At 44.0% G+C, this 12,500-nt stretch overlaps 3 protein-coding genes across 11 annotated transcripts in view; 1 reads left to right on the forward strand and 2 right to left on the reverse strand.

Annotated features, from left to right (window-relative positions):
* The window catches only part of LOC113813176 (alpha-(1,3)-fucosyltransferase 7), a 62,082-nt gene extending 59,222 nt beyond the window's left edge, over nucleotides 1-2,860 (reverse strand). Inside the window, exon 1 of the mRNA XM_070116249.1 lies at nucleotides 2,722-2,860. Coding sequence (XP_069972350.1) covers nucleotides 2,722-2,726 — 5 coding nt within the window. The 5' untranslated portion in view covers nucleotides 2,727-2,860. The remainder of the gene's footprint in view (nucleotides 1-2,721) is intronic.
* Nucleotides 1-3,880, forward strand: part of LOC113825350 (sperm-associated antigen 1) — a 16,857-nt gene extending 12,977 nt beyond the window's left edge. For all 8 annotated transcript variants that reach the window (XM_070116253.1, XM_070116261.1, XM_070116256.1 and 5 more), the window contains 3 exons: nucleotides 95-190; nucleotides 1,561-1,685; nucleotides 2,729-3,880. In XM_070116253.1, coding sequence (XP_069972354.1) covers nucleotides 95-190; nucleotides 1,561-1,685; nucleotides 2,729-2,976 — 469 coding nt within the window. In that variant the 3' untranslated portion in view covers nucleotides 2,977-3,880. The remainder of the gene's footprint in view (nucleotides 1-94; nucleotides 191-1,560; nucleotides 1,686-2,728) is intronic.
* Nucleotides 3,881-4,055: 175 nt separating this feature from the next.
* LOC113825348 (uncharacterized) overlaps nucleotides 4,056-12,500 on the reverse strand; it is a 16,058-nt gene continuing 7,613 nt past the window's right edge. The window contains exons 8-15 of one of the 2 annotated variants that reach the window (XM_070116246.1): nucleotides 12,245-12,376; nucleotides 11,600-11,723; nucleotides 10,627-10,772; nucleotides 10,348-10,458; nucleotides 9,747-9,922; nucleotides 6,968-7,183; nucleotides 6,144-6,337; nucleotides 4,056-5,850 (exon numbers count right to left, since the gene is read on the reverse strand). In XM_070116246.1, coding sequence (XP_069972347.1) covers nucleotides 4,550-5,850; nucleotides 6,144-6,337; nucleotides 6,968-7,183; nucleotides 9,747-9,922; nucleotides 10,348-10,458; nucleotides 10,627-10,772; nucleotides 11,600-11,723; nucleotides 12,245-12,376 — 2,400 coding nt within the window. In that variant the 3' untranslated portion in view covers nucleotides 4,056-4,549. Of the gene's footprint in view, nucleotides 5,851-6,134; nucleotides 6,338-6,967; nucleotides 7,184-9,746; nucleotides 9,923-10,347; nucleotides 10,459-10,626; nucleotides 10,773-11,599; nucleotides 11,724-12,244; nucleotides 12,377-12,500 lie in introns of both variants that reach the window. The other variant, XM_070116245.1, reaches the window with a different exon arrangement.

The raw sequence follows: 12,500 nt of genomic DNA on the forward strand, positions 1-12,500 counted from the left end.
TCTCTCTCTATCTATCTATCTATCTATCTATCTCTGTCTCTATCTATCTATCTATCTATCTATTTAATTACTTATTAATAATCGCCATCGGCAGGTTCGCAGAAGACAGGCTGGCCGAGGTGAATCCCGAAAGCCGGGTCCTGTTGGAAGACAAGCCGGCGTTTCGGCTTCAGGATCTGCCGCTTGACCTGTGAGTGCGGCGCCAGGAATGGCAAGATGGGATGCTGGGTTATCTCGCTGGGTTGTTGTGGAAAGGGGGGTTGGGTCGGTGGCTGGGGTGCAAATATGTGTATTTGTTTTTATAGGACACACACACACATGCATATGCACATACACATACACAGACATGTACACAGACACACGTCCATGCACACAGACACAGATACAGACACAGATACAGATACAGGCACAGGCACAGGCACAGGCACAGGCACAGGCACACAGGCACACAGGCACACAGGCACACAGGCACACAGGCACACAGGCACACAGGCACACAGGCACACAGGCACACAGGCACACAGGCACACAGGCACACAGGCACACAGGCACACAGGCACACAGGCACACAGGCACACAGGCACACAGGCACACAGGCACACAGGCACACAGGCACACAGGCACACAGGCACACAGGCACACAGGCACACAGGCACACAGGCACACAGGCACACAGGCACACAGGCACACAGGCACACAGGCACACAGGCACACAGGCACACAGGCACACAGGCACACAGGCACACAGGCACACAGGCACACAGGCACACAGGCACACAGGCACACAGGCACACAGGCACACAGGCACACAGGCACACAGGCACACACGCACACACACACACACACACACACACACACACACACACACACACACACACACACACACACACACACACACACACACACACACACACACACACACACACACACACACACACATATATATATATGAAAGATGGAATAATGCAATACCGCATTTTTATCATGAACATTATGACCTCTCCGATCGGGATTCGATCCCTCGCCGCCAAAGCACGTGAATGCAAGACGGCCGCTCTACCACTCGTACAACGACCCACTCAAAAGGAGTCGTTGTACGAGTGGTAGAGCGGCCGTCTTGCATTCACGTGCATTGGCGGCGAGGGATCGAATCCCGATCGGAGAGGTTATAATGTTCATATATATATATATATATATATATATATATATATATATATATGTATATATATATATATATACATATATACATACATATATATATATATATATATATATATATATATATATATATATATATATATATATACATATATAAAAAACAATGAATCGCGTATGAACCATTTTAATTTCTACTCGAAGACAACTTTACTTGCTTCACGAATCTAATTTCCATTTGTATTAACAGTTTAATCTAAATTTAACGCTTTAATCTGAATTGCAATCTTCAGCCAGGTGATATTATTTCGCTATTGTATATATTCACATGTAGGCCTAAGCAACGTCAACATGCCATATTTTCATTTATTAATTTCCACGTCAATCATTAATTTTCCTTTCCAGTCTGCAAAGTCTGGAAGCCGATATGGAGGCTTGGTCAGCTAAGGTCAAAGCAGAGGAAGATGACCTGACCAGCCTGGAGGTCATCCGAGGCCCTGTGCCCCCTGTGCGCGGGTCAGCCAGAGCAGGTCAGTCGAGAAGGAGAGGAGGTGGAGGAAAAGAAGAAAGCAGGGAGAGTAAAGGTGCTGTCACACTAGCACTTTCTCCATCAATTTTTTTCATAATCTTATTTAACATAGATACAAACATTCTCGAATATAGTTCTTGATTTGACTTTGCTTGGATGTAAAAAGTTGACGGAAAGGTTTTCAGACGGAAACGATCATTATCGTCTGACTGGAAAATCGACAATTCGCTCAAAAATGGAAAAAAATCAGAAAATTATAAAAAAAGACGGAAAAAGTGCTAGTGTGACAGTAACTTAAGGGAGAGAGGGAAAGGATAAAGGACCTATAGGGGTGGGAATGAGGTAGAGGGGGGGGGGGTAATGAGGGAGCGAAAGAGTAAATGAAGATTGATAAAAAGTAGGATGGGTAACTTTGTAAAGTAAGAATAGAGGAAAGGAGAGGGGAGAATAAAGGGGACATTCAGAGAGGAAATGAGTTTAACTGAGAATGTGGATGCAGGAAGGACAGTGAGAAATAAAAAAGAAAGGGAATTTGTAAAGCAAGGAAGATAGATAACAACGGAAATGAATACGAAATGTTGCAATAATAATGATAAAGTGAGAGACAGAGATCAGGTTTTCTTTAATACACAAACACGGGACTTTGTGATGGCAAAACGTTACAGAAATATGATGCAACGAATCAGAATAATTAAGGAATCAACCTACGGCCTATAATATCATGTACCTCGAGCACAATGTAATTATTTTCAGTCTTACACTAGGCCGATTTACACGTTTAATTAAGCCAGTCTCTAAGATTATCAATTCTTTATTTTTTCCTGAATGAAAAGGCCCCTTATAATCACTTTCATTCTTTTGATTATTGTTCTGAATGAAAAAGCCTCCTGCGTTTATACATCAACCATTTGGCCGTTTCGTAGCGTTGGATAAACAAGATTTCCTGTCCCGCTTATTTTTTACTAAGGTGAAATGTGGCCCCCTGGATTGAGTGGGTTTGACACCCTTGACCAACTGCATGTTATTCAACCTCTCACCTCATAGGATCCGCGCCACCCAGGCTCTCCTCGGAGGAAATACAGAGACTCCTACAAGAGGCTCAGGATTATCTCCAAGACGACGACATCTTCCAGGCGTCCGTGCGTTACCAGAAGGTCCTCGAGGGCGACCCTGGCCACCCCGGGGCGCTCAAAGGTATGGCGAAGGTGCACGACCACCAAGGCTTGAAGAGGAGGCTGTCAGACGGTGGCGGTTGCGGTCGTAGCAGTGGCGTCGTGCAGGAGGTCGAGTGACAGCCCCGGTATAAAAAAAAAAGCATTCGCCATCTTATCAGCCAGAAGGTCTCTTAAGTACGGTGGTCGTCTTTTTTTTTGTTATGTCAGCCGGAGAGGTTCCAAAAATAGAAATTGTTCTCCACTTCGTTTGCAATTCTACATCCTCTGTGTAAAGGGTCAACGCTCATGTATCATGGAGCGAACTCACCTGTACGAGTTTATGTAGTCTAATATATACAGTACATACCACACAAATTTGATTTCAAGCATCCACTTCTGACCACTTGAGATAGCTTGAATGATGTCTATTCTATCCGAGCGTCCAAAAAAGTTATCTTCTTCTTTTATGACTGATAGTCCCTTAATGATAGTTAATGATAAGAAACACTACACATCTAAATGCATTCTACATATCATTCACGAGTATATCGGTGCATAAATAAAAGGAATAAACACAAACGTTTTTTTTTCTATACAAACTTTACCACGCAAGTTGACATTCAATAATCTAGAGGTACTGAAGTCGTTATTAAGTTATACTAATTATACTCACACTTCATTCGAATCACCAGGAAAACAGAAAGCTCATAGTTTATGCTAAACTTCCCAATCCTCATGAACTTACGTCATACTTTGTGCATGTTCAGGTTTCCACTGTTAAATTAATCTCTTCTGAAGGTGATTTTCTGGAACAAGTTTTTTTTTTCAATCTATCTGTCAAGTATCTGAATTATGTCAGAAATTATGATTATACTTTGTCACATCGATGTCAACTAATACATCACTGATTACTTGGAACTAGAATCTCAGTAAAATAAACATATTCTGACAAGAGCACTAAAATACACACTTATTTCTTCTTATGAACTCTTCATTGGTTATTAAAAAAAATGCCTAATAATAATTTTGCTTATTACAAAAAGTACAGGTTATTACCCTGGCTCCTGTTTATTTCGATAATTATATCAGTCATTTGGAAATCCTTGTGGATATTAATTTCATTTTAAGGGTTTCTTTCTGGTAGTGACCATTATCACAAATATCAAGATAATTCATAATACACACTACTTCAGCTGGTAGTTGAAATAAAAAGGTACAAAAATCAACAATATTTATTATATAATATAGATATTTTAAAAGTACAAAAATCAATGGTACTTTCTTATACGTACCATTACTTTTCAGCCTCCATGCTAGACAAGCACAATATGGACGCAAATATATTCAGCAAGAATGGTATGTGTAAATCATTTTGATCAATGGTCAACAAAAAATATTCATATATATAAAAATTAATATAAAGGGCCTGATATAACATTTTTGTGCATATCAACTTGTATATTTTTATAAAGAAATTTAAATCCTGCTCTGTACATGGAAAATGTACAAACCTCTGTATTTCCCCAACATCAATTCCATTAAAAAATATATTGCTGGCAGCTACAACCTAATGGTCGTAAGTACCAATGCTATATGCAATCTAGTCACTGAATATCACAAGAAATCTGCTGTATTAATAATATACATGCACATCAAGTTACATAAAACAATATCAAACAATTTTCAAGACAACGCCAATTTCGTTGCCACTCTACAAGTCCAACTCAAAGTCTGCATCGTCAATGTCATCTGCAGGGGCGAATTTGGACCTCGTGAAAGAGAGGGGCGCGGGCTGTTGGCTGGACTTCCCTTGGCTGGAAGGGAACACAGGCTTCTTGAAGGGGAGGATGAGCCTTGGCCGCTCACTCTTGGCAGCTGTCGGATCTCCTGCTCTTCCACTGTTCCCCTCCGCACCTGTGTTGTTGTTCTCCTTCTCCATATGTTGGTCTGTATCTCGGACTAGCCCCTCCTGAGCCCCTTTACTTGAAGTGGTTGTCAGGAGGAAGGAGGATCTCTTGCTCTTGGCGAATATTGAGCTGGCCCCGAGTATGGGAGAACTCCGGTTTTCTTGTGTTGGATGTTTTAGACTGGCAATTTGGGATGGAGGATGGGAACCTGACTTATCCGTTTCATTATCTTGTCTATTATCTTCAATACTATTCCCTTCCTCCTCTGAGCTCTGGACACGACTCACTATACCCACTGAGGTGGATGATGCCCTTTTGGTTGACTGGGCCTCGCCGACCTCATCACTAACTGGTATCTTTTCAGCAGGTTTTGGATTCCTATTCGTTTGCAGCTTATTTTTCTGTGAAAGTATACCAAGGAATGGAACCTTCCCAAAACTAGAAGAGGTAACATTCAAAGATGGTTTTGTGCTTTCAAAGTCTTCTAGATCATCAAGCAGGTCATTCATGGCCCTGTCTACCTGAATCTGCGAAGATTCTAAAGTACTCTTAGTTGCCTGTGGTCCTGGTGTGCTAGTCATGGACGTGCCTCTTGGTCTGCCTCTTTTAGATTTCTTTTTTGGTTGGGTGTCTGCAACGTGTGTCTCTTCTTCATTCTGTTGCTTTCTCTTCTGACTCTTCTTTCTCTTGTTCTTTCCAAAAAAATCTGCACTTTCTTCTTCCTCCTCCTCCACATCGCCCAGCAAAGTACCAAAGGACACATCCAAGTCCGGAGACGGAAGGCTTGTGTCCGCCCTCTTGGGTTGCATCTCATCTATCCTCTGCTGCCTGCTTCCCCCTGGCCTCCGTCTCTTCTCCTCTCGCTCCTCCAGTTCCTCGATGATACCTGGGTTTGTCTTGTCTTCGCTCACGGAAGGCTTGAACACATTCTTTGAAACATACTTCACTGTCTGGGGCGCCTCGCTCTCTGTACTGCTAGCCTTCTTGGGAGGCGGCTTCGGCTGGGTGAGGCTGGAGTTCGCGCAGAGCCTTTCCTCCTCATTGATCTTCGCTATCTCCTCCGTCAGGATGTCAAACAGCCCAAGTCTCTCGAGCACAATCTTCACTGAAAAGTTGGAGAAAGCTGTTAGATGCTGAGCCAGCAGACATGGCTAAAAATGTGCCGCCTCTTTATGGACACACATACTGATAAGTACGCTTTCTCTCATGCTTCTTTATACTTGAGTCACTCACTTGTTCTCTCTCCGAATTCTGTCACTCTTATCTCTTAACCCTTTCACTCTTACTTCTCTTTATATACCATTTCATCTTTCACCGTCTCCTAATCTACGTCCTCCTTACTATTAGACTCTTTATCTTCTCCGCGTCCCCCCTTCCTCTAACTCCTACCAAAGATACCTTGGGTCCTGTATTCCTCTCTGGGCGAAGCTGGGAAGGCGGTGTGAAGAGGGTTGATGCCCGTGATGAGTGAAGCCCCGCACATCGAAGCCTCCATGAGGGTCACGGCCACCACGGCATCCTGCACCGTCACCTCCTGTCGCATCATGAGCCTTGCGTGTCCCTGGCAAAGCCGCACCAGGCTCTCCAGAAGCCTATTTGGGGGGAAGGAGGGAGGGGGCAGTGAAGAGAAGTAATCCAAAGAGCAAGTCATATCTTTGAAACAATGATTCGTTATCTCTCCGATATCATTTTTACTTCAACACGTACCAAACACCGATGAAACAAAAGTAAAAAACTCCAGCATGCTTTTGACAATCCTAGCTCTTCCCCAACCTCATGGCAAACTATTTGACTCTCCCAGCTTCCCCAGCTCCTCCCCAACCTCACGGTGAAGCCTTTCAACCCTTCCAGCTTCCCCAGCTCTCCCTTAACCTCCTGGTGAAGCATTTCGACTCTCCCAGCTTCCCAGGCTCTTGTCCAACCTCAAGGTGAAGCCTTTCAACCCTCCCAGCTTCCCCAGCTCTTCCCCAATCTCACGGTGAAGCCTTTCAACCCTCCCAGCTTCCCCAGCTCTTCCCCAATCTCACGGTGAAGCCTTTCAACCCTCCCAGCTTCCCCAGCTCTCCCTTAACCTGCTGGTGAAGCATTTCGACTCTCCCAGCTTCCCAGGCTCTTGTCCAATCTCACGGTGAAGCCTTTCAACCCTCCCAGCTTCCCCAGCTCTTCCACAATCTCACGGTGAAGCCTTTCGACACTCCCAACTTCACCAGCTCTTGCCCAACCTTATGGTGGTCCTCGCCTGGCTCCGCTGGTCAGTCTGTCGCTGCAGCTGGTAGTACTTGGCAAGAATGACGTTGGCCTCGCGTGTCATTGAGGGCTGGAGGCTGCGGATGTGGCAGAAGTACGCCTGCAGCTGCTCGATGCCCCAGTCGTCCTCGCCCTTGGCCTTCGCTCCGCCCAGCGGGTCTTTCCCTTCCAGGATGAAGCTCGACACGATCCTGAGGACAGGCAGTGGGGGCATTGGTACTGCTTCGTGGAGGCCATTTCAGATAGATGGAGGGATGGGCAGAGGGATGTTGGGTGGAGGGGTAGAAGGAAGGATGGAGAGAGAGAGAGGGAGGGAGAGAGGGAGAGAGAGAGGGAGGGAGGGAGAGAGAGAGAGAGGTTAAGAGAGAGAGAGAGAGAGAGGTTAAGAGAGAGAGAGAGAGAGAGAGAGAGAGAGAGAGAGAGAGAGAGAGAGAGAGAGAGAGAGAGAGAGAGAGAGAGAGAGAGAGAGAGAGAGAGAGAGGGAGAGAGAAAGAAAGAGAGAGAGAGAGAGAGAGAGAGAGAGAGAGAGAGAGAGAGAGAGAGAGAGAGAGAGAGAGAGAGAGAGAGAGAGAGAGACAGACAGACAGACAGAGAGAGAGAGACAGAGAGAGAGAGAGACAGAGAGAGAGAGAGGCAGAGAGAGAGAGAGAGACAGAGAGAGAGAGAGACAGAGAGAGAGAGAGAGAGAGAGAGAGAGAGAGAGAGAGAGAGAGAGAGAGAGAGAGAGAGAGAGAGAGAGAGAGAGAGAGAGAGAGAGAGAGAGACAGGAGACAGAGACAGAGACAGAGACAGAGAGAGAGAGAGAGAGAGAGAGAGAGAGAGAGAGAGAGAGAGAGAGAGAGAGAGAGAGAGAGAGACAGACAGAGAGGGGGAGAGAGAGAGAGAGAGAGAGAGAGAGAGAGAGAGAGAGAGAGAGAGAGAGAGAGAGAGAGAGAGAGAGAGAGAGAGAGAGAGAGAGAGAGAGAGAGAGTAAGGAGAGAGAGGTTAGGAGAGAGGTGTTGAGAGAGAAGAGAGTGTTGAGAGAGAGAGGTGTTGAGAGAGATGAGAGAGAGAGAGAAGAAATTGAGAGAGAGAGAGAGAGAGAGAGAGAGAGAGAGAGAGAGAGAGAGAGAGAGAGAGAGAGAGAGAGAGAGAGAGAGAGAGAGAGAGAGAGAGAGTAGAGAGAGAGAGAGAGAGGTAGAGAGAGAGAGAGAGAGAGAGAGAGAGAGAGAGAGAGAGAGAGAGAGAGAGAGAGAGAGAGAGAGAGAGAGAGAGAGAGAGAGAGAGAGAGAGAGAGAGAGAGAGAGAGAGAGACGGGTAGAGGGAGAGAGAGACAGGTAGAGAGAGAGAGAGAGACAGGTAGAGAGAGAGAGAGAGACAGGTAGAGAGAGAGAGAGAGACAGGTAGAGAGAGAGAGAGAGAGAGAGACGAGGTAGAGGTAGAGAGAGAGAGACAGGTAGAGAGAGAGAGAGAGAGACAGGTAGAGAGAGAGAGAGAGACAGGTAGAGAGAGAGAGAGAGACAGGTAGAGAGAGAGACAGGCAGAGAGATAGAGACAGGCAGAGAGAGAGAGAGACAGGTAGAGAGAGAGAGAGAGAGAAAGGTAGAGAGAGAGAGAGAGAGACAGGTAAAACGCGAGAGCGAGAGAGAGAAAGGTTGAGAGAGAGAGAGAGACAGGTAGAGAGAGAGAGAGAGAGAGAGACAGGTAGAGAGAGAGAGAGAGACAGGTAGAGAGAGAGAGAGAGACAGGTAGAGAGAGAGAGAGAGAGAGGTAGAGAGAGAGAGAGAGACAGGTAGAGAGAGAGAGAGAGACAGGTAGAGAGAGAGAGAGAGAGAGGTAGGAGAGAGAGAGAGAGACAGGTGAGAGAGAGAGAGAGACAGGTAGAGAGAGAGAGAGAGAGACAGGTAGAGAGAGAGAGAGAGAGGAGGTAGAGAGAGAGAGAGAGACAGGTAGAGAGAGAGAGAGAGGTTAAGAGAGAGAGAGAGAGAGAGAGAGAGAGAGAGAGAGAGAGAGAGAGAGAGAGAGAGAGAGAGAGAGGAGAGAGAGAGAGAGAGAGAGAGAGAGAGAGAGAGAGAGAGAGAGAGAGAGGTAGAGAGGGAGAGAGGTAGAGAGGTAGAGAGGTAGAGAGGTAGAGAGGTAGATAAGTAGAGAGAGAGAAAGAGAGAGAGAGATAGAGAGAGAGAGAGAGGGATAGAGAGAGAGAGAGGGATAGAGAGAGAGAGAGAGAGAGGGATAAAGAGAGAGAGAGAGAGAGGATAAAGAGAGAGAGGGAGAGAGAGGATAAAGAGAGAGAGAGAGAGAGAGGATAAAGAGAGAGAGAGAGAGGATAAAGAGAGAGAGAGAGAGGATAAAGAGAGAGAGAGAGGATAAAGAGAGAGAGAGAGAGGATAAAGAGAGAGAGAGAGGATAAAGAGAGAGAGTGAGAGAGAGAGAGAGAGAGAGAGAGAGAGAGAGAGAGAGAGAGAGAGAAAGAGAGAGAGATAGAGATAGAGATAGAGAGAGAGAGGGAGAGGAGAGGGAGAGGGAGAGAGAGAGAGAGAGAGAGAGAGAGAGAGAGAGAGGTAGAGAGAGAGAGAGAGAGAGAGAGAGAGAGAGAGAGAGAGAGAGAGAGAGAGAGAGAGAGAGAGGAGAGAGAGAGAGAGAGAGAGAGAGAGAGAGAGAGAGAGAGAGAGAGAGAGAGAGAGAGAGAGAGAGAGAGAGAGAGAGAGAGAGAGAGAGAGAGAGAGAGATATCAAGGCCTCGGTCTCTCTCTCTTCCTATTCCCACCTTCCTTACCTGTCCCATTCTTGATTCCTTGTGTCCAACAACACCAGGATGAGGTCGAACCGTGATAGGAGTGGGGATGCGAGGGCCACATTGACAGTCAGGGATTCCTCGGGGTCATACTGTCCCTTGGGGTTGGTTGCCGCCAAGATGCTGCATCTCGTATTCAGCTTGCATACAAGTCCTGCCTAATGGAGAAGTTTAATAGATATATTTTTAATATATAGTTTTATTTTCATTCCTTTCTTCTGTATTTTTAAGGTTATTCATGAGGTTCTCCCTCATTAGCAAAGGTTTAGATTTTGTTTGTAAATCTAATCTTTCCTTGTTGCAGTGAAATGATCATCAGACAATATCAATCTTTTTGTTGCTGTTTCCCTGAATATCAGTCATCGTCTCTTCAATGCGATTATTGTCATTCTAAAGCTGGCACTCATTCCATATCTGAAAATAATTTACTTTGGCTGCATTCTATTTTTTTTTAGGACTCTGTACCCCATATCCAGCTTACAAAGTATTGATGTTAAACCTGATAATGCAAAAGTTTCCAAACAGATTGACAAAGCACTCATAAATGTAACAACCTCTAACCTGGGTACTGGCATCTCCTTACCTTGGCAACACTAATTGTCTGTTGTTCCATAGCCTCGTGGATGGCAGCCCTGTCAGCCTCTCGCACGCTGTTGAATTCATCAATGCAACACACTCCACCATCTGCCAAAACCTGCGTGCAACCATCCATGTAATACAGAAATAGAAGAGATAAAGAGGAAACAATACAAAATTTATTTTTTTTGAAGCGTATGTTTCCAATTATGACTTCCTAAGAGAGCTTTCATTTCCGACAAACACAGCTCCCCAAAAAGGCAACAGAATAACCACAAGAGCTTACCAGCGCCCCAGCCTCCAGAGCCCACTCTCCCTCATCTCGGACAGCAGAGACAGTGAGGCCAGCATTAGTAGTGCCGACACCTGTGGTCAGAACGCACCTCGGTACTAAGCTACACACATACTTCAAAAACTGACTCTTGCCGGTTCCTGTGTGGGATTGTTATAGATTGTTAGTCTTGTATATGAAAGTCATATCACATGGAAACAACAGATAAAAGACATCCAACAAATCTGTTGCAAGTACAAAATAAAGGCTTATCTACCTTTATGAATCATGTGAACAGATTCAAAAAGTCTGTGAAATGACAACAGAATAATGATTTCAGGCAATCCAACAGCAGTTATATTTTCAAGTAAATAAATAAAACCACAACACTACAACTCATCCTTTCTGCAATGACTCTCTTATATAAATAGATCTTAACTTGGTATGCAAACTATACACTAATAATTGAGGACAAAGTGCAAGTATGCAATTGTGTCATAGCCTCACAAGATTTCTTTCTCATTCACAAACATACTTGTTATTAAGAATCTTCTACAGTATAGTATATATGCTGCTGTTGTACTTCCTAATTCGTGGCAACCAATAATTTTAATATTCAAATATATATATATGAAACTGACAGAGTATCCAGTAAATTTTTGACAGATTCATAGTTTCCAGAAAACTGAACTGCATGGTAAGATGGGTTGTGTAGATCTTATGAAATCCTTTAATCCAATCTGATATAAGGAACATTCTGAAGAACAAGACAGACGGGTGAATTTTTGGTTCACTTCCCATTTTACGATGAAACTTTATGGGTATCAAATTCAGCTAAATCTAGAATGTGTATTACCTGTCCCTCTTTTACCTTAAATTACCTGTCCCTCTTTTACCTTAAATTACAAGGGTGTCTGCTTAAATAAAACCCAACGAAATGTAAGAGGCTCTCCACAAGTCTCAACCAAAGGCCCTATGCCCCCTTCACCTGGATCTCCCACCAACAGGAGGTGCGACTCTCCTCTGACTCTCGTGCTGCTGGTGTCAATCTTCTGCACTCCGCCCGCCACTACGATTGCCACCGCTAACTTTACCACATAAAGACCATATACCTAAAAAGGAAGGGAAGAAACAGAAGAAAGTAAGAAAGAAAGTAATTTTCATATTCTGTATCATTGCTTTAATGGAAATACTATTAAATTTTCTTTTTCTTTTCATCTTTTTCTTGTTTTAGGAATATTTACAGGAATTGCTGATTTTAACTCCCCTTTACCTAATCTATATTAAAAGAAAGCAATTTCTTTTTTTTCTTTCACTGGCTGTATGTGAAATATCCAAATACTGACAAAGCTGTTATAAAGAAATAATGTATGCCAAGTCATTAATCGTTCTTGCCTTCAGAAATGCAACACAAGAATCAATATAAGTCTGTCTACAAAGGAGGAAATGTTCTTATGGAGCTTGATGCATTCCAAATACTGAAGAATAGATCACCTAAATCAAAATGTTATAGAATATGTTAACCAAGATATTCTTTGGAAAAAGAAACATCATCAAACACTGAATATCTTATGCCCCGTGATAAAACTTCCTGTCGTCAATACTGTTTTACCATTTCCATGTATGGCCATACCTGTGGGCAGAAAGATGCAAGAATTATATTCCTTCCAGTCAAGGGGTTATACTTGTGGTACTCCCAAAACTCTGCAAATTCGTCCCTCATCTCGTCTGTTACAATTGCGCTTGAACGCTGCTTATTCCTAATCTGAAAAAAAAGAAGAAAAGAAGAAGAAGAAAAAAAAAAGTTAGGATTCAGACTTCCATTGTACGAATGGAATTGACCCCATATATCTGGTTCTCTCTCTCTCTCTCTCTCCTCTCTCTCTCCT

This window comes from Penaeus vannamei, chromosome 38 (genome assembly GCF_042767895.1).
Source record: "Penaeus vannamei isolate JL-2024 chromosome 38, ASM4276789v1, whole genome shotgun sequence".
Taxonomy (NCBI): domain Eukaryota; kingdom Metazoa; phylum Arthropoda; class Malacostraca; order Decapoda; family Penaeidae; genus Penaeus; species Penaeus vannamei.